Source organism: Lepidothrix coronata, unplaced genomic scaffold (genome assembly GCF_001604755.1).
Source record: "Lepidothrix coronata isolate B3197 unplaced genomic scaffold, Lepidothrix_coronata-1.0 Scaffold27, whole genome shotgun sequence".
Taxonomy (NCBI): Eukaryota; Metazoa; Chordata; class Aves; order Passeriformes; family Pipridae; genus Lepidothrix; species Lepidothrix coronata.
Genome location: NW_016690207.1, coordinates 1,881,462 through 1,908,606, shown reverse-complemented (window position 1 = coordinate 1,908,606; position 27,145 = coordinate 1,881,462). Strand labels below are relative to the sequence as shown.

The following is a 27,145-nucleotide window of genomic DNA, read 5'->3' as shown; positions in this document are numbered from 1 at the left end:
CCACCCCGACCACCAGCCTGCAGGGGATGCTGGACAGGAAGCACGAGAAGCTGGAGGATCCCAGAAATGCCTGGAAGCTGAGAGGAAACGATGGAAGCTGAGAGGAGATGAACATGTTTTCTGCAGGACAAGTCCTCCAGATCTCTCCCTCAGATGCCCCAGCCAACATAATTTCTTCACACAAGCACAAGCTCTGCTTCCACGTGGTTCCACCTCCCGTCCTCTCACATCTCCTCCACAGTCTCTGTGTCTTCTGCCACCCTCACTGTGGCTGAAAAGCTGAGAAAACCTCTTCCTAATGCCACTTCTACACAGTCTTTCACCTCTGCCACTCCTTGGAACTCACCAGGAAGGCCTGAGGCAGAGATTCATAGCCCTGCATCACTCCCCTTCTTCGGGGGAGCTCCTGGTTTCTGCTTGGTACCCAGTGGAACTGGCTCAGGCCACGTTTCTGGTCTGTCACCTGGAGAAAGGAAGAGAAACCAGCCCTCCCCATACCCCTAACAGCAATTAGAAGAGAGATGAGCATTCCTTTAATCATTAAAAACCGTCTCATTTATCCCTCCTCCAAGCCTACAGCGTGTCCTGGCTATTCAGTCCCTGCCCCAGTTTTACACAGAGAATGACCCGGGGTGTCTGAGCAGCCCTGGGGTTTTTTGTGCAGCACAGCATCACCCAACAGGGGTAGGAAAGAAGAGGAGCCCTGGGTTCTGACAAAAAGCTGAACCCAATTCCCTGGGGCAACTCCTGAGCTCACAAAATAGCAAACCAGCCCTGCAAGGGTTGATAAAACACCCCAGAGCTCCAGCACTGCTGCAAACAGCTGCCAGAGGCACAGAGCAGGGGGCAATGCCAGGGGATCCATGCTGGGTGGGTTTGGGATGGGGAGAAGGCTGCCTGACGTTGGAGAGGGTGTCCCATTCCCACAGCTGGAGCTTGGGAGGCTGGAAGGGAGAGGAGGATGAGCTCAGGTGGGAAGAAGCAAAGACAGCAGGGGCAGGAAGACTCTGGAGGAGCAGAGATCCCTTTTCCTCACCAGCTTCCCTAGTGAGGAGTCAGGGAGAAAATAATGGATATTTATAAGCAAACCTGTCTCTAAGGCAGCAGTTTCCAAAGTCTAATAATAGGGTTTGGGCTTGTTTATTGTGTGATTCAGCCAGCATTGCATAAAGCTGCTGGAAAGCTCCTGCCTGTCCCGAGAGCACATTCCCCAGAAGCTGGGAAGGGAGGAAGCCAAGGATGTCAGGGATGTGGGAAGGCACCTGTCCCCAAAACCAAGGCGAAACCCCACGTCTGCAGATTGTCACCACCACGCCTCGACCAGTGGTGTCAAACCAGACCTGGCAGTGTTGTGGGCAACTGCTCCTGAACCCACCACAAACCCCACATCCAGTGGCCCTGGATTTGTTTCCTGCTGACTCAGACACGTGTTGAAAGTGCAGCTTCCCCAGCCAAGGCAGAGGGGAGGGTTGAAAACAGGAAAGGTCAAAACAGCCTCCTGTTGGTCCAAGGGAGAGAACAGGGCTGGGCTGGGCTGGGCAGCACCTGGACAGTGTGTTCTGAGGCACAAGGATTGCAGGGCTCAGCTCCCCACCCTGCTCTTCACTGGCAGCCTCTCCATCTCCACCCAGGGCAGAGCAAACTCCCCAGAGAATCCCCCTCTGCTCATCCAGGCAGGGCAAGTGCCACAGCAATGGCACTGGGCACCAGCCTGGGCTGGGGGGGGACACAGAGAAGATCGACCATTCCCAGGAAAATGCTTTGTTTTGGATGCAGCTCCACCCTTTGGCATCATCCTCTTCACATCCATCACCTGCATTCAAAAAAACAGGGATTTTCATCCAGGCAAACCTGAGCCAGGCAGGCAGTGCCTGCAGTGTGCTCCTCAGGATGTGATGCTCCCACTCCACAAGTCTCTTTTATTTCCCAAAAACCTTCCTGTTATCGATGGCTTTTCGCTTCATCTCAGCTCTGCACAGAGTGCAACGGTCCTGCCTTGTGAGTGATGGGGAAATGAGGGCAGCCTGAGCATCTCCTGCCCCAAAGCTCCCCTGGGGCTCAGGCCTTCAGGTGCAAACACCATCAGCAGCCACTTCGCCTTCTCATTCCCAGTGGTCTCAGCTGGGATTGATGGATTGCCCCTGCTTACTCCCGGGAACCAAACATTTGCTGCATCCCTCTGGAAAGCACTGATCAACTCCTGGCTATTGTCAGGTTATCAGTTCCCCACCACCACTCCCAAAACAGGAATCCAACCGGAAAGGAAGGTGGAGCAGCCAGAGTCATTTAAAATGGATATTTACTGCACTGTCTTTTCACATTAAACATGTGGTTATGAGCTATGACAACATGGAACAGTCACACAAACAGCACCAGAGAGAGGTGCAACCAGTCCTTCAACTGCATTTGTTTCTTTATTTGATTTAAGGTTGGGGATTTGTTTCTTTATTTGATTTAAGGTCAGGGATTAGCAAGGGAAGAGGCAACAAGCAGGGCGAGAGTTTTGGTTTTGATTTGCTGGCTCTGGAGAGCCCTGTGTGAGCTCCTCTGAGGGGCAGAGCTGGGGGGACACCTGGACACAGACACCACAACACTGATGTCACCCTGGCTCTGACCCCCCAGACCAGCTCATCCCAAACACCAGTTTGTGGGCTGAAAACCTCAAAGCTCCACGTCTGACACTGATGGAGGGTGATGTTTGCACAGGGGGACATTTCCCTGAAGATGGTCCAGGCTGAGATGCCACACACAGTTCCCTAAATGTTCAGAGCTGGAATCTGGAGCCTCAGCTCCAAACTGCTCCTGCATCCAGGGGGGTGCAATGGGAGGGAGCTGCATTTCCGTGCTGTGACCATCCCATGTTTGTAGACTGCTTTTAGCAGAGCACAATGCCCCCAAAAAACCTCCTCAAGGCAATGCAGGGCATTCAGAGCCTCTTCCAGACTGAACCCAGGCCTTGCTCCTCATCCAGCTCCTCCTGCTTGGTCCCAGCAGTGCCGTGGTGGATCCCAGCCTGTCCTTCCCCCCCTGCCCCTGTCCAGCCCTGAGTTTTGCTCCTGGACCAACACCCGTGTTCTCAGAGGCTCCAGCTTTTCTCTTTGCATCCAAACAGCTCCCCAGCACCTAAATCCCTGATCCACCTGCTCTGGCACTGCACACACCCCCCAGTCTAACCCCAGAGCTTGGGCAGAACTCCCTCTTGTGCCACCGCATCCCCAAAAATCCCAGGGATGTGAGTGAAAACAACCCCCTTCATCCAGCCTGGGACACTGCACGTTGGAAAATGGAGACATAACAAGCACAACATTGCTCTGGAGCACATGAGACCCATGTAACACACACTGTCTATTCTGGGAAACAGAACTGCAAAAAAAATTATATATATATATAAATTAATCCTTCTGCTCTCTGGAGAATCCCAGAATTTGTAAGATGCTGTAGTCTAGAATTGAAAGGATGTTACAGGTATCTTGAAAAAATTATTATAAATAGCAGACAAACACTTGGTTTCACAGATAACACAAACACTCTGATCCCATTAAATAGATAATTGTCTCAGTTCCTAAGTTTGGGGGTTTTTTTTCTCCCAAAAGCACAGGTTTATCCTTGAAAGTGTCTCCTGGACAGAGCAACTTTAGGCTGTTTGTGGTGCACGATTCCTTGAGACTCAGTGCATCTCAGTTCACTGTCAGGCAGGTTTGTCCTCTTCCCCACCACTTTTTGTTTTTAAGAAAAAGGAAAATTCCTAAACACTGTTACCTGAAAAAATTCCCTAGGTGAATGAAAGCACTGCTGGAGCAGAGGAGGGACACTGGAGGGGTGGGCAGGAGAGAGAAAGAGAGAAGCTGAGGTTTTCCCAGTGCCAGATTGCAACCTGGAGCAGAGCCTCATCCTGTCATTGTTCCTTTTTATTTTCCATTTTTCTCTTTTCCAGCGCAACCCGGGGAGCAGCAGGGATAACACATCCACGGGTGGCTGCTGGATTTTCAAATGGCTCCTTACCAACGTGCTGCTGGGGGCAGAGCAGAGCCCTGACAGTGGGAACTGAGAGCAGAGGATGCACCTTCCCCCTGGCTGGAGCTGCAGAGCCAAAGCACCCCGGGGCAGGTCTTGGCCAGAGAGTTCTCAGGAGCCCAGTCTTTCAAAAAGGGAACTGGAGATGGCCTGGGCAGCTGTCCAAGAGTGTCAGCAGATGCTTTTGGTTTGGCTGCCCAGGTGTGTTCTAACCTCCCATCTTTTTCCTGCTCTGCCTGGACCTCCTGGATTTCAGGATGGTGTAGTTTGAGTACCACGTGTACTGCTCCGAGAGGAGGGGGATGTAGAACGCTCGCAGCAGCCTCGAGGACCTGGAAAACAGAAAGGAGAAAATCATCCTTGAATGCCCAGTTTCCTCCTTGTTGGCAGGACCAAAGCTGGTTTGTGCCATCACCACAGAGCAGCAGCCTGACCAGTTCTTCCACCATCCACCATCCATTCCAGCAGGATTAAGGGGGAGAGAGGGCAGGAAAGGTGGTGTAATTGTTGAAAGAAACTTAGATCCCAGATATCAACATCCAAAAAGCAGCCAGGGGGCCTTTGGGGTCACCCAGCCAGGCAGGTGCTGCTCCTCAGGGCACTGGGAAGGTGCAAAGCTGCATTTCACAGTCACAGGATGTGCTGAGCTGGAAGGGACCCATGAGGACCATCCAGTCCAACCCTCAGCCCTGCACAGGCCCAGCCCCAAGAGTCCCAGAGGATCATCCAAACCCTTCTGGAGCTCTGGCAGCCTTGGGGCTGTGCCCACTGCCCTGGGGAGACTGTTCAGTGCCCAACCAGCCTCTGGGGGAAGAATTAGATCTCAATTTCCCTGAGATCCATCCTGACCCTGCCCTGACACACCACAGCATCTCCTCTTTTCTACCCCCCCTTTCTGGCTGCCCATTCCCCCTCCACATGCCTGAGGAGCAGAAGCTTTGCTGGGCACTGGCATTTTGGAGCTTTGCTCTCGTGCTGAGGGTATTGAATTAAGGAGGGCTGGAGTGCTCCAAAGCCCAGGGTGCTGCAGGCTGCCAGCTCCCACCCCATGCCCTGCCAGTTCCAGCAATCCCAACACTTCCAACAATTGGCCCAGTGGAGCACTCGAGCATGGAGGGCTTAATGGCTGCATGAAATTAGTACCTTTCATTTGGCTGCTAATTGCTGGAGCTGTGCTGGCTGGGCACATTGTGAATGTTGTGTGTTCTCTCACTGAGTAATCCAAGAGTAAAACCCAGGTTTAAATGTGCAGTGGAGGAAGGTAATGAACTGCACTGAACCCTGCAAAGCTTCACAAATTTGAGCAACTTGCTGAAACCAGGGCTGGGGCAGAGTTTTGCTTCCTCAGCGCTGCATCTTATCTGTCTTTCAGATCAACCTGTTGGAGGATTTGATCTGCAGGGTGGTCAGGGATGGCACAGAGACCCAGGTCACTGCAATCCACCCAGCTCTGCTGGCAGCACAGCCAAGGTTCTGCACATCCAATTCAAGCCAGGAGAAAGCTGAATTGTGTTTTGCTGTAAGGCAGCACTGGACATCTTTCAAAAACACGGGCCAAAGAACAATGGCAGGAACTGCCACTGGGAGCTGCATCTCCCTGGAGGCTCCCAGGCTTCTTAGACAGCCCTGCTGTGATCCAGCTGAGAACAAGCAGCTCCTGCACCTCCTGCACCTTGGAACCATCCAGGAAAAGCCTGGTGGTACCTCCTTGCATTGGCAGAGCACCTTAAAAACAGTCACGTTCATGTGCTCTGAGAATCACATCTCCCAAAAAGCCCACGATAAAAAAGCCTGGATATGGGGAATGGTGGCACCAACAGATCTGCTCCAGGACAGAGCTGTAAGGTCAGGCTTTGTCCAGCAGCAACTTTCTCACTGAAACAGAGACTCAGGCTGGACACAAGCACGAGGCTGCTCTCTCTGCTGCTGGAACTGCACAGAGCAGGGCCCTGCTTTGGTTCTCCCAGGGCTGCTGATGCTCCCACAGCTCAGGGAGTCATGACAGAGCTTTCAAGTCAGACAGGGAACCTTTACCTCCTGTCACCTCACTTCGTCAGGCTCAGCAACCTCAGACAGCAGATGGCACATGGAAGGGGCTGGGATGACAGATGACAGGGAATATATAGAATGTTCTATTTGCATTTGCTTCTAAATTTGTCCCCCAGAGACTGGGATTGTGTGGAGCCTTCATCAGCACTCAGCTCCCAAGCAGCACGTTGGTAGCAAGGCCACAAGCACTCCAGGGGTCTGACTGCCCAGTTTTTTTGGATTCTGAAGGAGTGCAGCACTCCCAGCAGCTCCCAGTTCAGCCAGGGCTGCTCAGTTACCACTAAGCCCAGCAGAGCTGTTTGGTGCTGAGCCTATTTCTGTCAGAGACCCACAGGACTTGAGGGAAAGCAGCTCAACATTCCTGTTCTGATAGTGCCACAGGAGCTGGTCTGGGATGGAAGCAAACACTGAGGGAAGGTGTTCCAGCCCCCACTCCCAAATTCACAGCCTGACACAGAACAGCAGCAGCCACCAGGGACAGCAGAATCCAGGAAGGAGCAGGAGAAGGCAGAAGGGAATGGCAGAAGGGAATGGCAGAAGGGAATGGCAGGAGGAAGAGGCAGGAGGAAGAGGCAGGAGGAAGCTGAACCTCTACCACAGGGGCAGGAAGGACCCAGTGCCTCCCAGCCACGGGCACACACAGGCAGCTCAGGATCAAAGCTCTCTGCAAACCCATTAACGTTTGCACTTCCTCCAGTGCCACATTTTGTACCAACACGCACCTCAGAGGTAATTCAAACCATTCCTTACTTCCCCTTGTAAAACAGAAGCAGGGAAAACAACTCAAGTAGCACACAGGGAATGAGACAGTCCCCTGTCACACCAGGGTGCTGATGTGCTCCAACAAGGTGACCCAATAGTTCACTTTGCACTAAGAATTTGACTTTTTTTTTTTTGAGGGACAATCCAAGTGTTTGGAGCAAGCAGAAGGCTCAGCCTAAAGAGCTGGAGAAATATGTGCTCCTCAGTGGGGAGCTGTGATATATTTCCCCTTTTTCTGTGCCAGATTCGGAGCGCTCAGCCAATATAGAATTAAATGGACCTTGGCAAAGCAGCTTCCTGAGGAGCATAATTAGCTGGTGGCTTGGAGTGCTCTCTAATTCAATTAGCAGCACCATTTATCAGAGCCAGCTGAGATTTACATTTGCACTTGCTGACGTCAATGGGAGACTCACAGTGAGTCCCAGAAGCCTCCAGTTCAGCAGGAGTGAACTGAGCTGTTGGGGTCATTTATTTTCAAAGAACGAGAGCTGCAGTTTGGGTTTGGGTGGGGAGGTGCTTGATGGGGTTTTTTTGAGAGCTGCAAACCTGAAATCTCCCCTGGCAGCTCCCCTCACAGCCCAGCTCCAAGGGACACTTCTGTTCCTCCTCAGCTTTTATTAAAAAAAAACAAAGCTGCATTTTTCATATTTTACACTTATTTCATAGGTAGCAAGAGATATTTCCAAACCACTGTGTGGAAGCAGGTGCTGGGTTTGAGGGATGTGTCACTCTGGTGAGGGGGGAGAGGACATGCTCAGAAATGTGAGCACTCTGGGGCACGAAAGGAGTTCTTGATGCAGCTTCACTGCCTCTACAACCTGTGTGTCTGACCCTGGGAAGGTCTCCCCAGGGATCTACTGGCTCTGGGATCCTTCCAGCTCACTCATTTCTAGCACACAACTTGCTGTTACAGCTGTGTCACTGCTCCCCTGCAGCAGAACAATGGATTTCCTAACTCTGAGACAGACAGCAGTGCCCAAATTTGGTTTCTCAAATCGAAATCAAAATCAAACCAAGCCACACAAGTGCTTTTGCTGGGATTTCCACACCTTCTCCCCTGTCAGGGCTGCAAACACCTTCCTGGACTACAGAAGTACTTGTTGCATCCCTGAAACAGTGTTGAGGCAGCAGGGATGCCCTCAGAGAACCCTCTGGAGTGGCAAACAAAGCCAGCACTGCTGCTGCAAGAGAGGCTGCTGCAGCCACAGACAGACAGACACCAGATCTCCACACAAGGACAAGAGTTAATGCCTGGCTCTGCAGGGTGAGCCAGACCTTGGCACCTCACTGAACCACCGGGCAGGGCTGCCACTGCCCCCCTCATCTGCCAATCTGCTGGCAAACCTGGGTCATTGCCCCTGCTGGGAATTGCTGGAGCCCCGAGATTTGATGCAGGTTACAACTCAGGCACACTCAGGGAAGAAAACCAAAGCAAACAACACTTGTCTTATTTTAGAAATGCTCTGACGCACTCGGAGCTCAACAGCCCGACTGTGAACGTTTGCCATGGCAAACCTTTATATGGATGCTGCAGCAAAATTCCAGTACTTGGGTGCAAAACAATGCAAAGGTATTTATCTGTCCCTGCTGTTCTGAAGTTTAAGCTCTTTACTCTTTCATGCATTGCCAACAAGCTCCTGGAGATAAGTGGGGACCTAACAAACCTTTGGCCCAAATGGGAAACTGCAACACAGGGAGGGTTTAAGGGCAGAGTCATGGGAACACCAAATCCCACTGAGCCCCCTAGTCACTCATCCACCCTGCCTCTTCTCCAAGGGCCTAATTACAGAGAGAAATTAAAATATATGTGACAACAATGATGAGAAATGCAATGCAAAGAGAGCTGCTCTCCAATGTCCCTTGCTGCTGTGGATGAGCTGGTAAAAGGGGGCCTTGACTTTTTTTGCAGCATCCAATTATAATTGTGACACCTTTAAATGCCACACTGGCTCGAAACAGGGCAGATCAGGCCTCGTGTGGTTTGTTCTCCCTGCTGCTCACTGGACCCTGAGCTGTCCTGGGAATCTGTGCCCACTGCTGGGCAGCTGTTCCTGCCTTACTGTTCCTCTCCAGGTTCGGGGAGACAAGCTGGGGAGATGTACCTGGTTCTCTCCCCTCTCAGTGATACCCCCTGGGTGAACCCAGGCCCTCCCAGTCCTTCCCAGCCCTGTGCCCTGGAGCTGCCCCCCCTGCCAAGGTCTGTGCCGGGGCACAGCTCAGCCTTTGGAACCGCAGGAGGTGGGAACAGCAGGGATGGAAATCAGCCCTGCTGCCATGGCAACCTGGCCTCCTCCACTGCTGAAGGCACCGCAGCTCCCCTCTGCTCCAGCTGTGCTGCCTCGATAAGGAACAGCCTCGGGAATGACGGGAACGGGAGCAGGGGAGGCTGACAGGTGACACCACAGGGCTGAGGATGGGGCTGCCCGCTCTCCTCATCTCCTCCCGGGACATGCTCTGCAAACCCTCTTCAGTCCCAGCCTCCCACAGATGCAGCAGCTTTTGCCAAGGAGGACACAGCAGCCAGAATGGTCCCCTTCACCTTCAGATGATCTGTCACTGCTCAGCCAGGCAGTCGCTCCCCTTTCCCACCTCTCATGTTCTGCCTTTCCCATCTCACCATCACCAGGCTCAGAGCTCTGAAGTTCCAGGATCTCCCTGTGACTCCCAGCTTCCCACAGCAAGCTGCTGCTCCGTGGTGAGACGATGCCTTTGCTACAACAAGCCAAGGCATCACTTCCAGCAGCAACAGCCACGAGCAGCCTCCCCTCCCCAGGCAGACGTGAAGGACCACACACAGAACTGAGTGGGCTACTGGAGTCTGGCTGCAGGCTTGCAGGGATCCTCAGCCAGCCAGGAACACACTGCTTGGGGATCTTGGTGTTTGGATGATCTAAATGCAACACACAGCATCGTAAATCAAATCAAAATGACTGCACAGGTTTTCAGTGCCAAGCCCGGGAATAAGTTTCCAGCCTCTTGCCTGGCAGGAAGTGCTTTGACAGCATTTCCCCTGGAAGAGCAGAGCTCCACCACCACATCTACCTGTGTGTTCAGCCAAATTCCTGAGGGCCGGCCAGCCAGGGATGCCTGGCACAATGCAGGGGTTTTAGCTGTAAATAGGGAAATTCCCCTATCAAGAAGGAAGGGGGGGGGAAAAGAAGGAAGAAAAATGTCAGTGGCTACATGGAAACAGCACTAAAGCTGAGAAGAGAGTGACAAGGACTCAGCTCAGCACTGAGCCTCTCAGGGGATCTGGAATGGGTTCAGGAGAGAGAGCAGTGGTTTGTGGTACGTCCCACATGAGCTTTAATCAAAAATTCAGAGGCGATGGGTGGGGGCTGGAAGTGCAATAACCCAAAAAGCCCATGAGACAGACCAATTCCCTCTCGACCAAACATCAGCCAAGCACAGGAAAAATGAGGAATTCTGTGTTGAAAGAAGCCACAGAGAATCCAGGACATCCTGGAGAAGTCTGTGAGACAGTCAGTCACCCCAGAATAATTCACTTGGCTTTCATCAGGCAGGTAGAACCTCTGCAGCAGAGCTGCCTCTAAAGCACCCCCAGCAAATTACATCCCCAAGGGGTCTTAAAGGCTCACCTGGACCTGACTGACTTCAAAGGACTTTAGATCAGGTCCAACCAATCAAAGCTTGGCTGTTCAGTGGAGAACAGCAAGATAAACCAGCTCTAAAAACACACCAACGAGCCTTCAAAGCAGAAATGCACATTTAAGGGCACACACTCTGCACAAGGAGTCCTCTGCAAAACTCTTGTGCAGATGCTTCTCTTTCCTCACTAATAAGACTCTTTGGCCACCTCGTTCTCCCTTCCTGAAGTCCTGCCCAAATGTAACAGCAGGGCTCTTGGAAAACATCATCCAGGAAAGGCCTTGCCAAGGAAACCTGTTTGTGTCAGCAGGCTGGGAACATCAGAGCTCCCCTGGGAGCTGCTCTATCATTATTATCACTCTTTCTCTCTGCTCAGCTGCCTTTACCAGCCCCACTCCCTGGAGGGTCCTTGTACTAGGAAGTAAAAAGGGCTCCCACAGAAAACAGGAGGGCACTGAACCCTGGGTGGGTTTTTTACAGAGGTTTTTCCAGTCAGCCCTTCTGTCCTGGTATGACAACAACATGACCAGAGCTCTCAATGGCCAAATAACCTCCCCCTCACAGCTGAGGGTTTCTGTGTTTGCAGGGCTGTATTAACAACACTCCCAGTTTGACAGCCCTGACTTCACCCCCTGTCAGCCTGGAGGAGAGCAAACCCAACCTCTGCTTCTCACAGGAACTGAGACACACAGGCAAGTTGTTCAGTGAGCAGCAGAACCACTGAGGGACAGACTCTAACAGGGATCTCTTGCATGGATTTTCTGATGCCTAAGAAAGGTGTGCCCTTGCTGACAGCCTCCTCTGTCTGCCAGCTTTCATGAAGGCTGTCAGAGCTCATGCCCTCTGAGACTGACTTGTACCTGCCTCGAGTTTGGCTGAAACAAAGCAGCAGATTCAAAGGTCTGCTGGGAGGAGATGCTGGGAGGAGATGACATCCACCCCCCTTCTTTGGAAAGCAAACCAAAAAACACTGCTTCAGCAAGGACTGCACAGGGAGGATTCTTTTTAAAAATAATCCTTCTCACCACCCTCCTCAGCTGGTTTCACCCTCTTAGCTCATAAATATTGCAGGCACAAGTTTGACAAAGGTTCCACTGTGGCCAGCAAGCTGCCTTTACTGGAAACTGGACTTCAGACTGGCATTTGTCACCCTCTCTCCTCCCTGTGCACAGCTCCTCCTGCAAGCAGACAGCCCAGCCCTGCCAGCCCTCACCCCCAAACGTGCAGAGCATACCTGGAAGCATCAAGGAATGGCTTGTAGGCAATGGTCACCCACTCTTCTTTGTTGGAGGAATACCTGGGCTCCCTGGGGGTCTCGGTTGCTGTATCCAAGTCCACCAGATAGTGGCATTTGGAAATGTCAATCTGCAGAAAGAAAGACATCCTTGTGCTTTATTTCCTGCGGGTTCCTGGCTCTATGTGTTTATTTATACAGGCTGTTATGTTACTTAGCAATGGGAAGAGGGTTAAATTTCCAGCAGCAGGGGAAAGGCTTCCTGCAGGATACACGGTAACCTGTTCTGAACGTTCTCCAGCAAAACCTTTCTGGGGGAACACAGGCTGCTTTCTCCCAAGAGGAGCATCCTCGGGTCCCTCTCTGAGGCAGGACCTCTGCCAGCTTCCCTTGCTGGGGAACTGTCAAGTCACAGAGGTGGCAGAACCGATTCTGTTGGTGCTTTTCTCAGTGGTTGTCTAATTAGCTATTAAAGACTTTGTACAATGCTGACTCCACAAGCTCCCCAGGCAAAACACCCTGCTGTCTTTATGGTTAGAAATGTCTCCTGATGTCTGCACTGAATCTTCTTCCTGGTTCATGCCTATCTGACAGCCTCCTGCAAAAGAAATCACTCACTCACCTCATTTTTCATGCCTTTTGCAACCAGTTGCACACAATTCCAGCTCATCTGGTTACACACAGAGCAACATTTGAATACACACAGACCAGGATGGGGTACCCACAAGGGTCACACAACCCCCACAACCTGTTAATTCTGCAGAGCTCACAGCATTTGAGGGCTTTAGTCTTGTCATCCCATGGCAAGTCTTGTAATCTCCCACAGAATTTGATTGCAAACTTCCTTGGACATGCCTGAAATCACTCTTCTGAAGCACCTTTGGGGTTTAATGTAACGATTTAGGCTGAAAACAATTTAATTAGGTGGATACCAGATGGCTCTGTGGCATCACAGCTCAGTGGCAAATGAAATTACACCCTGGGAAACTCGGCTGAGGAGAATGTTGAATCCACTCCTTGCACTGTGTGAGAAGAACATTCCAGGCCCTGGGAGAGGTTCTGGCTCATTAGCAAAAAGACTCCCAAAGCACTAACCAAGTTTTCCTGTAAGTGATGTAGAGTCATTCAGAGAAAGGCAAGTTACTGCCTCAAGCACTAAGACTAATCTCACATTCTAAATTCTCCCCTAGAAGGGCAGGCACTTAAAATGCCAGGTGAAAGATTTCCCTGGTACAATTCTAAGTGAACACAGAGCATTCCTAGAAGTTACACTGAAGCCAAGGATAACACTCATCCTGGTCAGAGGGCCAACACAGCACCTGTGCATTTATTTGGGCATTTACACCAGGCTTTGGTGATGCACAGACCTTGAAACGTTTCCCTGTGCAAAGAAACCATTCAGTGAACAAAGCTGCAGGGGATTTCTAAATCACATCCCACCCTCCTCGCTTCTCCTTTCCTTTTCCTCCTCCCACTCTCTCTTTCTTTGATGCAACTGCAGTGCTGAGTGGTGGGGAAGCTAAATTTGGTGCCACCCTGACTAACAGGAGTGGGCACAGCAGAGAGCTGGAGCTCAGGGCACAGCTGCTGCTGTCTCTCACTGGGCTCTGGAGGGCTGCTGCAAGTGAAAAGAAAGTGGTCAAAAAACCCCAAACTTCCTCTGAAGTCAGCTGTTGTCAACAGTTTCAGCTTTCAGGCCTGATCTGCTGTTCCTGCTTGGATACATTTCTGCAGGAAATAATGCTCCTCGTCTCCTTCTCAGCAGCTTCAGGGACAAATGCACCTCCCTGGTAGGACAAGTGCAAGGCAAGTGCTGCTCAACGTGATTAAGGAAGGAAGAACTGCAAAACAGGATCAAATCAACTCTTCTCCCCAGTGTCTCATAGCAACAGAAACACTGAGATTTACCCTTCCATTTTCAAGCAGAGCAGTAACAGAGACCTGCACCTGAAACGACGAGATCAGCCCCATTTCTGAAGCCATTAATGGGTTTGAAGCTCCACAGCTCAGATAATCCTCTTGAACCATTTGTTTTCTCCCCTTTAAATGGCCAACAGGCTTGTGCTATTTAGATTTACTCACTATCACAGTCCTTCTATTTTTTTTTTTAATCTGGGTGTGCTTGCACTCCTAAGCTCACTCAACTCAAGAAAATGTCTTGATCTCTTGGTGCTACTGGCAGGTCAGAAGTCAAAGCCTTAAACCCAAATTCAAAATTAACGTTTAGTGGCTAATTTTTTAATGTTCTGGGCCCCTTTGGTTGCATGAGGAATAACCAAGTTGTAGGGTGACATTAAGAAACAAGCATGAAACAAAAGTGTGTTTTGCTCCATTAGTCACAGGCTGAGCACCAGCCAGCTGTCTGTGCTAAAAATATGCCACAGTTAAAGATTTCATAAATTAAATGCACTGCAGCAGACAGCTCCTCTCAGGTGGGAACACGCCTCCTTCCCATTCCTGTAACTGCACAATGAGCCTCAAAAGAAGGGAGATTTAACCCAGCAGATTGCCAAGATTTAACCTGTTAATTTTAAAGAATAATTTTAAATTATTTTTATATCATTAATATAAGTTTAAAATATTCATATGTGTGCACTGCTTTTGTTTGGGTAACACAATACAGACATTAAAAGCATCAATCAGTAATATCAGTGTACATTATCTTAAATGATTCCCACTGAAATCACTGATGCAATTGTTTCAGTGGAGCTCCAAATTAAGTTCCTCCTTCTCAGCTGCAAATGTGATGAATCCTTCTATATTTAAAAAGACATGAAAGTACAGAGCAAAATTTCAAAATATTTTCTGTGGGGGACTTCAAACTACTCATTCAGTTCACCTTCCTGTGCTCACACACTCTATGCTGAACCCAAAATTGCAACAACTGGGAACTATCACTTCTTCTGCTTCTTTTCTTATGCCTTTAAATGGGCAGATGAAATGCAAACAGAAAACATTCACATCAATGGGGAAATTTCCCAGGGCTGCAGAGGGACCATTTTTGTCCTGTAACTTCTCCCCAAATTAGGGAGACCCAGCCATGGGCACGATATTAATACAAATTACACAGTAATTATGCAGTTAGGTAAGGAATTACACAGCGAGGGAAGGAAAAGGAAACGGGAACAGAATCCTCACGTATCGAGATGGCTCCTCCTTGTTCTGGTCGTTCATGTCCGGGGGAATGAGCCGTGTGGCCAGGGGGCCCTTGGCAAAGGGTTTGGGTAACTGGCCCCTGAATTCCGACAGGATGAACTGCAGCTGCCAACTGCAGGGAACAGGGAAAGTCCAGTGACATTCTGCGTGGGGAACACCAGAGGCACAGCCAAGGACACCTGCTGGTGCCAGCTGAGACCTGAGAGTCACCCCCACAATACTCAGGAGAAGTGCCCCCCACCAAACCGTGCCTTTGGCATGAAAGCACTCACTTCTCTGGCAGCAGGAAGCTGCTGGGAAATCTGTGCCACTCCTTCCCCACACACACGTTGACTGGCCTCCCCTCTGGCACTGTGTGGATGCTGGGGTCAGTGGCAATCCTGTGGAACTCTGGGTACAGGTCCAGGGGCCCGTGGTAGCCTGTGCAAGGCAGAAAATCAGAATAAGAGGGGCATTTACGTGGCTGCTTTGGAAAGCCTACAAAAAGCTCGCTCACATGTAACTGGTAACTTCCTGAACAAATGAACTGGTCTGTGCTAAAAAGTGGCCGGATTCTTTTTAGCACAGATTCTTTATTCACATTTCCCTGCCCTGGCAGTGGCCACCAAAACCCAAAACCACACTGCTGAGGCTGGGAAGGCTCACTGCATGGCTCCCATTCCAGAAGGTTCTTAAGGACCGTGCCCAATCCATCTCCATTAAGGACATAGGCACCCAATCCCAAGTTTTACATGGGGAAAATGCTGCTTCAAGTATTTGAAAGCTGAAGTATCTGCTTTAATACCAGCCTGGGTACATTTTTGTATCAGTGGAGCTGTGCTGGCTGAAGGTGAGGGGCAGATTTGTGAGTGATGTAATTCCAGTGGTTTATTCATACATATGTGAATATATACATTTGTATGGATGAATGTGCATGTAGACACACATATATAACCATTCATTAATGGTGATTAAATTAATTAAAGCTTTTTCCCCTCCCTGCAGCAATGACATCCCAACTTTTGGAGATCCCTTAGTTTTTTACCCGCCGCCGGAATCGAAGCAGCACAACTTGTGCCAAGCCAAAGGCCCAGGAAAGCACAGGGCAGGTGCAAAACACCAACCTCCTGTAAAATACCAACCTCTGAATAAGGCAACAGAGCGGGACAGGGACAAAAGGCCGAAGAGGAAGACGGTGCCCAGGGCCAGCCAGTTGGAGGACACCGTGTAGTGCTCCAGGCGGTACCGCTGGAATATGAAGTGGTAACATTTCTGAGGAGAGAGTGAAAAAGAAAAATAAAAAAGAGATGACATAAAATTACTCCAAATCTGTTTATCAAGATCCTGTCTTCCATGAGGACCTTGCAGCAGTGGCTGCATCTCCCTCCAGGTCTCTGCTCTTTGTTGTTTTTAATTCGGACTCATCGAAACGCACAGAAATTCAGTCACATTTTTTAAGTTAAATCCAGAGTATTTAAAGAAGTTTTCAGCTCTTTTCCCCAGGCAGGCTTGAGGTCAAAGCTCTCAAGTGCTCACTACGAGTACTCCAGCCTGGCTGTTCCCAGGTGAAGCAGGAGCACCTTTCAGACACTGCAGGACTGCCCTGCACAGCCAGCCCTCATTTTCCAGCCTGCACTGACTCGCCCTCCAGCACGAGTTCCATGACCCAGATTTCCTGGGTGACCTGCAGTTGTTTACCCTGCCTGCACCAACTCCAGCTCTGAAGTGGACGAAAGAACACACAAAGCCACTTTGAAACCGATAAAGGAAAAGCCTTTTGGGGGTTTTTTTAAGTGTAAAAGCTTTTCTGGGGACACTCAGAAGGAAATACATCCAGTCCTTGGCTTGGGCCCTCCCTCCTGCTCTGCCTTTCTGGTTATTCACTTCCTATCCTCAGCTGGTTTCTGTTTCTCTAGTCCTGTTTGCATTTGCCTCATGACAGTCACATCCACGTGGTTTGGAGGAGCAGAGTGACCAGCCTGGACTGCTGGTGGGCAATCAGTTCTCAGTTCCCAGCTGGACACTCTATACTGGGCAAAATGTCATCCAGCAGTGCTAAAAAATGCAGGGCAGAAATGTACACTGGATTTTTTCTAAAGCCACGTTTGGCAAAGGTCCTAAACCAGCGCCCTGTGATGTTGTGACAGGCAGAGCCACAAAACTGCTGACATTAGAGCTCGGTCCTGGACGGGTGCAAGGACCGAAACTCAGCTGGGGGACTCCAGGTGGGCACTGGAACACCAGCAGTGATGGGAGATGAGCAGTCAGGAGGGAAGAGTGAGAGGTTTGAGGGGTGCAGGCAGTGCTGGTGGGGAGCCCAGGACAGGAGCTGCCACTGGTGCTCAGCAGGACACAGGAGGAACAGCAGGATGAGGCCAAACAGCAGGAACAGGCTCAGGCAGGGACTAATGGCTGCATTCCTGGGCCTTTTGAACAGGGGAAGATGAATAATTTTGACTCTGGGAAGGTTTATATCAGTCTCTATTAGTGCTTTGCTCTGTGAAGTGCTTCAAGAGATATTTACTAAACATCCAGTTTTTGGCTCCTCCAAGTATCCAAAGCAGTTTCCCGGCACCTAAACAACGTCACTTTTCCCTTTTCAAGCCAGTGAAGGATTCACCAGAACCCTACACACCCACATTCCTGCCCTGACCACCAGACAAAGGAGGCCCCAGTGCTGTCACCAAGTCACCAACCCTCATGGCATCTCCTGTGCTGGCACCACAACATCTCAACTGCTCCCACCAGGAATTGCCACTGGGGATGGGAGAACAACCCAAAGCCATCACGAAATAATCAGTGGCAAGGGAATATTCTCAGCTATTTATCATTTCAGACAATCCTGGATAAGCTGGATGGGATCACCTTATAAAGCCATGAAATTTGATCTGTTTTTGCTGCACTCAGATCCAGAATTATCAGCTGAGCTCATTCTGTACGACACTCAGGAGGGAAATCCCAAATATTTTTGCTTTTACATCACATCTTACAGAGGGATAATAGTTTTCCACACACTCTCAGTCAACCTGCACAGGAAGATTGTGGTTTAATGTGTAAAATCAGCAACACTTCAGTACCAGAAGGGTTGAGTATTTTGCTTCCACAGTTTCAACACCTGTCCATGAAATGTGGTTCAAATATTAAACTGTACCAGCTACAGATTAAAGATGATGATCCAAAGCTATGCACAGGACAGTCCTGAAGTGTGTCACAGGCACAGATGTCCCCAAACTTTGGGAAGCAATGTTAAAAGAGATCAGTTGGAAATTAGTTTTCCTAAAGGTGTGACCTAAACTAAAACCATGTTCCACTAAAACTTACCTGGAGAGCAGAGAGAGCCACAGCACCAGAGAGGCAGATGAGGGGATAGATGGGGAAGAGAAACCTCTCCTCCTTGTGGGGCTGGCTGAAGAAAATCAGGATCCAGATGTACATGGGAGCCAGGGTCAGCCAGTAGGGACGGCCCAGGTTCTGAACTGGAGGAAACAGAAACTCAGCAAAGCAGCAGCAATGCAAGAAATGAGGGGTTTAACCCACTCCCACCCTTGCACAGTCACATCTCACCCTCCAAGCCCGTTCTCCAGACCCAAACCGTTGCCTTCAGACACAAACACAGCCTGTTCTGAGCACCCACGTTGCTGAAATCCAGGAAACATGTCCAAACAGTCAGCACAGAATTTTCATCAGGGAATTTTTACAGGTTCCTACAATACTAACAACTCCAACAGATTTAGGAGGGCAGAAAATAAGGGACTGCATCACTGAACCCAAGGAAGAGACAAAACCCACCAAGGACTGACAAATCAGGCAGCCAGAAGCAGATCTCCTGCTGGGTATTGTACATACAAAGATCAGAAGGGATCTCCCCTGGATCCCCCTCTCCCCTTACAAAGGCTTGTTTGTGGACTGAAGTTTCCACAACCCTCATTGCCTCATTACAAAAATAACAGCATGAGAGGTCTCTCAGGCGCCTTCTGCTTAACAGAGGAAATAACTGATTCAAAAATAACAACAATTACCCTGAATTTCAGTCACACCGAGGAGGGTTCTGCACTGCCTGACAATTTGCAGTCCCTTCTCTGCCCCCTTACTACTCCCAACAGCAGAGTTAAGCAATTAAGCCAACGGCATTTCACAGACAATGTGAACAAAGCACTTGGCAGAATCGCTCCCGCTGTTAAGCACAAGAACACCAAGTGAACAGCAGGAAATCTTGCATTTACAGGATCTCCTACTGAGCTTTCACTGGTTCCTGACAGTATGTCAGTCATAGCCAAGGAACAGATACAAGCAAACACCCGTTAACACACATTTTCATGGGGGATTATGATATTGCTGCTTCTTTTATTCAGTAAAAAAATCAGAGAGAGAGCAAAGCACTGACTGGACTGATGAATCTGGAGGCTGCTGCTGACACTTGATGAATCTTCCTCAGGAAAACAGCAGAGAAGAATTCACACTTCCTCTCCAGAGTCCCTTAGCAAATGTCATGTGTTTAAACTGATGTCATTTTATTTAAGAAAAAGCCCAACGTGAAGCAGGGAATATTCTGGTTCCTCCTTTTCCTGCTCTCAGTATATCCACACCCTTGGGGACACTTCCCAAAGCATGGGCAGTCCTGCCAGGGCTCAGCCCTGTGAGCTCAAGAGTGCCTTTCACAGTGCACAGAAGAGCCCACTTCAACCCCAAAAACATCCCCCAGTTACTCCAAAGGTTCCCATTTCCAGCTGCAGACCAGATGGAAACAACAGGTACACAGTTTCTTTTCCCCTTAAGACTATTGAAATGTCAGACTGAGGGTTGGATACACACCCCTTGTTAAACTGCTCTGGGTATGGGTAAATTCAGCCTTGAAAACACATTGTCCTTCTGGAGGTGGAGGCAGGGAACAACCCTAGGCTCAGTAATGAGCTCCAGGAACTCTCCTATTACTCCAAAGACTTTTGCTGAGCCCAGTTTCGCTCCCAACAAAGCAAAGCTGCTCTTTGGCAGGCTAAAGCTCTGCCTGCAGTCCCAGGCTGAGGTCTGGGCGGGCTGTGCCTGCCTCTCCCTGCACTCACCATGGAACTTCTGCAGCAGACACTCCATGAGACAGGTCAGTGGCAGCACCAGCAGTGCCAGAATAAAAGCCACGTTGAAATTCAGAAAGCCATTGATGAAGTAGAAGGACCAGGGTTCTGTACCTAAAGGGTGAGAAAAAGGAAAGAAGAGGTTTGGAATACAAGCCTGGGATGACATCTGGATGGAGCAGCAGCTTTGCCCGACTCCCAGAGTTAGTCAGCAGCAGTACAGGGGCACCAGAGTATCTCACAACCACACCTGCCTGAGAAACTTCATTTTATTCCTTTTCAGAAATTATTTTCCTCCTTATTTTTTCACTGGGTCACAATCAATATCAATGTAACATCAACACTGCTCCTGGGTCACAGTTCAACCCAAGAGCCCAGCAGAGCTCTGACACACGATTCACTCTTGCATTCAAGAAGACCACACGAGCAAGGTGTGGAGGTGGAAACTTGTCAAACCAGGAAACTTGACTCCAAATTCATTCTTTCCAATTGCAGAGAAGTAAGAGGGGAGCAACACAAAACCACACAATGCCATACAATTCTGGAGTGACCACATACACTCAGTGTTGGCAGAAAATGTTCTCAAAAGGATTAAGAAGAAAGAGTCAGCATTCCCACTTCACCCCAGCAAAGACTCAGCCACTGAAGCTCACCCAAATGCTAGTTTTGGTACCTCCTTAGAGTCAGAACTATTTCAGATACGCTTCAAACAGAAGCAAGGCAGCTCTGCCTCCTACCATGACACACTTGGGTACTGGCTGCGAGCTTCCAAGGATGTAAATTCAAAGACATTCCAATCCAACTGTCATTTATTTGGACGCCTAAAACCCTTAACAATGAGGAATGCCAGTTCCTCTCCACACATTTCCCACTCCCTGGGTGTGATTAGCTCAATCAGTCAGTAAATGACACGCGGGGGCTTTAATCACTGCACTGTTGTGACATGTGTCACACGCCACAGCAATTTCCTGCAATCAGAGCCACTTAAAGAAGGGTCCGCGTTGAAATCAATCAGACAACGGCAGAGCAGGCAGGAAAACCCGAACCCTCTGCAGCTCCCACAGCCAAATCTGAACCCTCTGCAGCTCCCACAGCCAAATCTGAACCCTCTGCAGCTCCCACAGCCAAACCTGAACCCTCTGCAGCTCCCACAGCCAAACCTGAACCCTCTGCAGCTCCCACAGCCAAACTCAAACCCTCTGCAGCTCCCACAGCCAAACTCGAGGAGAAGCTGCACCAAGAATGTCATAAAATGTCCCTGGAGTCACTGAGGACAAGCCCAAGCAACCTCTATGAGGTTCATATAGGAAACCTTCAGTTATTAGCACTGAAAGCAAACAGCAGTCATAGGTAAACCCCAAATCTTTAAAGGATAGCAGCAGGGACCACACAGTCACCCTTCTACCTGCCCTATGGAAAGCAAAGGAAATGGGCTCTTTCTAGTCTTGGCAGCCTGGGGATCAAGAGTGAAGGGCACTTCATGAATAATCCATAATCCAAACACACCCCTGAGGGATGCTGCTAATAAAGAGATCAGCTGGTGGGAAGCACAGCTTTAAGGAAAAAAGGCTACTTTCTCACATTTTTTTTTTGCAGTGTGACTGAATCGTCCTTAAAAACTAAGCACTGGAGCCTTCCCTCCTTCTCCAATGAGGGATTTTCTTCTCTGGAGAGGAGAAAAAAAATAATAAAAAGGAAAAAAAAAAAAGAAAAAGAAAAAGAGAGAGGAGAGCAGTGCACAGCAGGCAAAAAGCAATAGGCTGGGTCGTGGTGACTCACCCATTCAGAGCCATTCAGGCTCGATGCCTCCCAGGGCAAAATGCTTTTATTCCTGTTATCCACACGACTCAAGGTGAACTGAGAGGGAACTGCAGCGTGAAAAAAGAAAAACCCCAGTGCACACAAGGAGTCCTGACCCAGACCAGCATCCTTCAAGCATGGAGGGACACTGAGGAACTCTCCACGCACAGAAGTGATGGGAATGTGCTTCCAGAGCAGGACAGGAGAGGGAAGTTCCTGCAAGTGTCCCCCAGGCTGGAGCTGTAGGAGAGGGACTGATGAAGGCAGTGGGAAGAACACTGTGGCCCAGCCAGCTCCTGGCACAATGGCTCCATGGGGATAACCAGCTGGAAGCACTGTCAGGCACTGAGCCAGACAATGCTTTGGCCTTTGAGACCTGACAGGCTCCAGGAGCAACCCTGGAGATCCAACTCCCACCCAAGGTGACGGAACTGGACAAACCACCTTGACCACAACAATGGGGAGGCCAAAGCAGAGCAGTTGTAAAATAGGCTTAGGCTCAGCTGCCCCACCCTGTGCTGGGCCCAGCCTGGGTGCAGGCAGGAGCTGCAGCTCAGCTCTTCAGCAGTAACTAAGCTGCAATAATTTGCTCATGAGTCACAGCCCTCATTCTAAGCTAGCCTGATTCAGTGCTAGTATAACAAACACTCTGCTTGCTGCATTTCGTTTATTTTCACTCTGTTGAAGAACCAGGACCCAGCAGAGCAAAGGTGTCACATCAACAGCCCAAGCTGAACAAAGCTCCCCAAAGTGCCATCACACTGCAAGTCACAGCTCAGGCTCCAGGCACAGAAAGTGGGGCAAAACTCTGGTCACAAATTGGGATTTCTTAGAACACATGCAGGCAAAAACCTCACAAAGTCTCAGAATCAGGCTTAGGAAGATATGCTTAGAAACTGCTCTCCCTTGGCTGTAGAAACCTAATTCCCCCAGGGAAATACTAACACAGCCAGTGTTTATGTAGAAGGAGTGTATTGCTAAAGACAAAAGAAAAATAAGAAGTTGAACCTTGTCTCCAAAACACTGAAGATGCTGTGGGCTGGTCACTCTGCTCCCATCATGTGAAAGTTGGGAAATCCCAGCTCCAAAGCCTGGAGGGATTGGCCAGCCCCTCACCTCCCCTGGTGGGGTTATTTCTCCCCAGTGTTTGCAGGCTCTCTAAACACACAGCCTTGTCCTGGCCACACTGCATTAAAGAGCAATTTCAAGCAGGCTCTTTTACTAGCCTGAGGATGTTATATGAATGTCACCATGAATAAGACACTTCAGAACAGATTGGTCCCTGGAGGCTTCTGGAAACAACTCATGCACCAGTGTGGAAAAGGTCAGGCACAGGCCCATGCCAAAACCTATCAGAGAGACAGGGCCTGGAGTTTACTTATAGAAAACTCACAGCAACAGCCTTCAGAGCCCTCCTGCAGAGAGGAGGAACCCTGGCAAAGCAGCTGCTGCCCTGCTGTGCCACAGCACAAGTGACAAATCACCACTCAGCACCATCCAGAACAGCCCTGCCAATGAACCAGCAAATGTGGCTGCAGGGCACTGCCAGAGAGAGCCTGGCTGCTGCTGAGCACTGCTGAATCCCTCCTGGAACAGCTCAGACTGGGCTGGGTCAGAGGACAGGGATGATGCAGGGACCCTGCACCCCGAGGTCTCCCCCAGCCCCTCTGGAGCCCTGCAAGAAATGGAATATTTTCCTTACTCTTCATGGACAACTGAGTGCAGTGGCAGCTCCCAAACAAACAGCACTCCCAGCACTGCCTTGGAGGCTCAGAGCTGGGATTTGGGTCCCACAGTTATCAGGGAACCCCCTGCAGGCAGATGATTTGCCTTATGGTACCCTCAGATCCCACTGGCCAGCAAAGCCCAGGCCACACACTGCCAAAGAGCAAAGGGATTCCCAAGGCACAGCATGGGCTTGGGACTGCAAAGACACACAATGTGAACTGGAAAAAACTACAGATTCTGCACTGCCACCTGCTTTTCCAAGGTTTCTGCACCCTGGCTGTGAGGAGCAACAGCCAGGAACTCCATCAAATCTCACAAACACACACAGGTATCCCTTGTGCCCACTCAGCAGCCACACACTGCCAGCTCTCTGCTGTGACACTGAGACACCTCACGGTGGTTTGCAGAACTGGGAAGTGAACAAAAGCAGCACCAGCTCACGGCGTGGAGAAACCCGACAGTGGCCTGTGGATTCCCAGCTCGAGAGAGACATCCCGTGTCCAGAAGCTGGAGCTGCAGCCTTTGGAGCTCGCAGGCAGCTTTTGCTCCAGGGTACATCAGAAAAAGGGTTGGCAATCAAGAGTTGGGGGGGGTCACAGTAGCAAGAAAAACTCCCAACTCCCTTCTTGGCTTGTTATCTTAAACTCACCATAGAGATCAGGCCCGTGAGGGGTGAAGACATTGTATAAAATAATGTTGAGAGGTGCAACCACCAGCTTGCCATAGTAATAGCTGTCCACCACCACCAAGGGCACCTGGAAGAAAGCAGCTGTTAGTTAAAGTGCCAGGAGCTTTTGGCTGGGCTGCACTAAAGCTCCATGTGATTTTCCTGAAGGAATTCATCCCTCCTGTCACAAGCCCAATCCATTCCCTCTCTGCATTGCTACAGGCACTTACCAAAAACAGGATCAATGACACCACACACCAGTTCAGGAAACTCTTCCACCTCTGCTTCAGTATCAGCAAGTCAAAGGCAATAGGAAGCCTGAAAGAGAGACCAGCTGTCAGCTGGAGACCTTGGCTTTCCCCACTGCAGGTTCTCCTGCCCTCCAAAGCAAGCTGAGAGAGAACCATCCCTTCACTGGCCTCTGCTTCTACTCCACATCCAGCCATCCAACTCAGGCTTTACTCTCCCAGTGTGTTAATATCAGGAAATCTTCCCAACCTAAGTCCTCCAGAAGCAAAGAACTCAGGCTATGGAAGCCCGTAGCACAGACTAGGCTCAGGCAGGCCCTGAGAGTTTTTTCCTCCAGCTCTCCATCCCTGCATTCTCCCCAAACAGGCAAAAAAAAATCTGACAAAGTGCAGAACTCCCCAGCTTTCCTTTTCTTACCCCAGAGCTGCGCTGAAGGGCCAGCCCAGGAGGGCTCCAGCAGCCACCCCCAGCACTGCCACAGAGGTCTTGTCCATGTACCAGCCAGTCATGGCAACCACCGTGGTGTACATGCAGAAACTGCTGGGCAGGAAAGCTGCAGCACAAGGGAGGAAAGGGGTCAGCCCAGCTTCCTCACACTTCATACCTACAGCAGGGGTTCTACACAAGCCTCACAGTGGCTGGGAAAACGGGTGCAGCCAGGCAGAGGGGACAGGACACAAAGGCAAGTGGCAGTGCCAAAACAGGAGCCTCCTTCCTTAGGTTAAAATATGTCCAAGGAAGGCAGGCCAAGACCCTGTTTAAGAGGCACAGCCAGGAGACAGGAGGCAGCAACAGAAACAAGCAGGAAACAAAGAGGAAACTGAAACATGTAAGAGAGCGACACAGAAAACAGAATGTGAATCAACACTTATTCTGTCACACCTGCCCTGAGAAACACCTCCAGCAGAACACAACCACAACAAACATAGACTAGAGATCCATAACACAATGTTAGAGATGTGTTACAGCTGAGGCTTCTCTTCTCTCTGGCCCTGCCTCTGGTTTCCAGGGACAAGGTCACTGTCAGAGTCACTGCTGTAAGCAAACCTACCTGCAGAAGCACAGAACATCCCCGTGCTGAGCACCAGGAAGGCCAACATCAGCCTGCTCACGTGCAGCCCAAACTTCTTGCACACAGCCCTGAGGAAGCAAGAGGGAAGCAGACACCGAAAAGATCCTTAAAATCAGATTATTCCCAACAGAAAAAATGCGAGGTAACAGTCTGAAAATCACAAACGAAGAGGCAGAGTCTAACCCAGCTTAGACAAGATAATTGTATGTTAAGGATTTACTGCTTTTAGTGGATGTAAACAGCACTGGCAGATGGATTACACACAGCAACAATTAATGTGTTCCAGTAAAATTCACTATGGTAAGCAAACACAGCACCAGACTCTCCTCCAGCAGAGCTCAGTCTACAACACTCCCACCCTGCTTGCTGCTGTCGGTGAGAAAACGAGTGTAGTCAGCAAAATGCTGGAGTGGAGATGTGGGTGGCAGCTCTGGGAGTACAGTTTTGTCCTAATTGTGGAATTCTCACCAGTATTCCACTAAGTTATCATGAGAACACGTATTTTCAAGGTTCACTTTTAAGCAGCCCAATCCACACGTGAGCTTCAAAGCGTATTTCCCGTGCACGGCACTCAAAACACTCACTGCAGACAGGCTCTAACACTCACTTGTAGAAGTAGAGTTCACAAATGCAGCTCAGGAAGGCCAGGAAGCATCGGAGGAAATAGAAGATAAGGACCTAGGAGACATGGTTGGAGTGTGAGGAAGGCACAGGACACAAACCGGGCTTGTGAAGCATCGGGGGAAACTCACAAACCCTCCGAAATCCTCCCAGGGAGGTCGGTGTTTGTCAACCGAGGAGTGTTTTGTAAACACGAGCCCTCTGACAACAAACAAAGCGGTTGTTTTCACACAGACTAAAGGCACCTTTATTCCCCACAAAAGCAGGTTCCACACACGTGATTTACCTTGTTGGTTTGCAGGACTCGAGCATGGAACCAGGCTGGTAAGGCATGGAGCCACAGGTAAGCATAGGAGCGGATGGCATAGGCTGGGGAGTACTCCCACGTCTGAAACCCCTTCCCATAAATGAGGTAGTGTGTCTGCAACGGAGATTAAATCAAGAAATAAATCAACATGCATCAGACAGCTTCCCATCTCCCACCTCTCAATCCCTGAGTACAAAAATTCCTCTTTGAGAGACTGGCACGGGGTTCTAAATAAACCTGCATGTGCACTGGCCAGGTACACGCTGCCAAATCCCAAGGGCACGAAGCCACTCACCGGTTCCCAGTAGTTGAAGGTCTCATCGCAATCAGAGATGTTGCTCAGGAGGGCTGCACAGAACCTGGCCGAGATGAGACACTTGAAAGCTGTTGATCCTTCGGGGGCCCAAACTTGCCCTGCTTTGCTCCCGGATGATCTAATCCAAAGAGGGGGAAAAAAAAAATTAAAAAAAAATTAAAAAAAATTTTTAAAAAAATTAAAAAAAAAAACGAATATGCAGCAGGAAGGCTCAGCGACGAGACCAAGCGACACTAAAAGGGCAGAGGAGGGTATTTGAGCCGCCGATTCCAGCAGCGAGCGCGCCGCTTTCCTTGGGGGGCTCGGGTACCAGGGCAGCAGCATCACCCCCCGCCCCACCGCAGCCCCGCACCGGGGGGCTCCCGCCGGCCGGGGAGATGCGGGGCGGGCACCTCCGCCCCCGCCCTGGGCGCGGGGCTGCCGAAACACCCCCCCCGCGGGCCGGCAGCGCCCGGGCACTGCCCCGACACCCACTCTGCCCGCGGCTCCTCCGCCTCCGGCCGCCGCCCCGCC

The 27,145-nt window shown here is 50.2% G+C and overlaps 1 protein-coding gene across 2 annotated transcripts; it reads right to left on the bottom strand.

Moving 5' to 3' along the window:
• Nucleotides 1–2,281: 2,281 nt before the first annotated feature.
• Nucleotides 2,282–26,743, bottom strand: ALG9 (ALG9, alpha-1,2-mannosyltransferase). 2 transcript variants are annotated; one of them, XM_017809762.1, is made up of 14 exons: nucleotides 26,612–26,743; nucleotides 26,296–26,430; nucleotides 25,996–26,066; nucleotides 25,368–25,456; nucleotides 24,734–24,869; nucleotides 24,298–24,385; nucleotides 24,050–24,155; nucleotides 19,864–19,986; nucleotides 18,125–18,279; nucleotides 15,946–16,051; nucleotides 15,097–15,244; nucleotides 14,807–14,936; nucleotides 11,669–11,799; nucleotides 2,282–4,346 (listed from the first exon to the last, which is right to left on the bottom strand). In XM_017809762.1, exons 4-14 carry the CDS (start codon nucleotides 25,414–25,416, stop codon nucleotides 4,223–4,225), a joined length of 1,296 nt encoding a protein of 431 aa, XP_017665251.1. In that variant the 5' UTR covers nucleotides 25,417–25,456; nucleotides 25,996–26,066; nucleotides 26,296–26,430; nucleotides 26,612–26,743; the 3' UTR covers nucleotides 2,282–4,222. The 2 variants fall into 2 exon arrangements, with proteins under 2 accessions (XP_017665251.1, XP_017665252.1); XM_017809763.1 differs by lacking the exon at nucleotides 25,996–26,066 and having other exon boundaries at nucleotides 15,946–16,075; nucleotides 26,612–26,637.
• Between the last annotated feature and the right edge of the window lie 402 nt (nucleotides 26,744–27,145).

Excerpts from the sequence above, each read along its gene's own strand:
- ALG9 (XM_017809763.1), bottom strand. The coding sequence starts at position 26,637 with ATGAGACCTTCAACTACTGGGAACCG. Across the intron at positions 15,245-15,945 it reads CTCTGTTGCCTTATTCAGAG|GCTACCACGGGCCCCTGGAC; the intron begins GTTGGTATTTTA and ends TGCCTTGCACAG. Across the intron at positions 4,347-11,668 it reads CCATTCCTTGATGCTTCCAG|GTCCTCGAGGCTGCTGCGAG; the intron begins GTATGCTCTGCA and ends TCTGTTTTCCAG.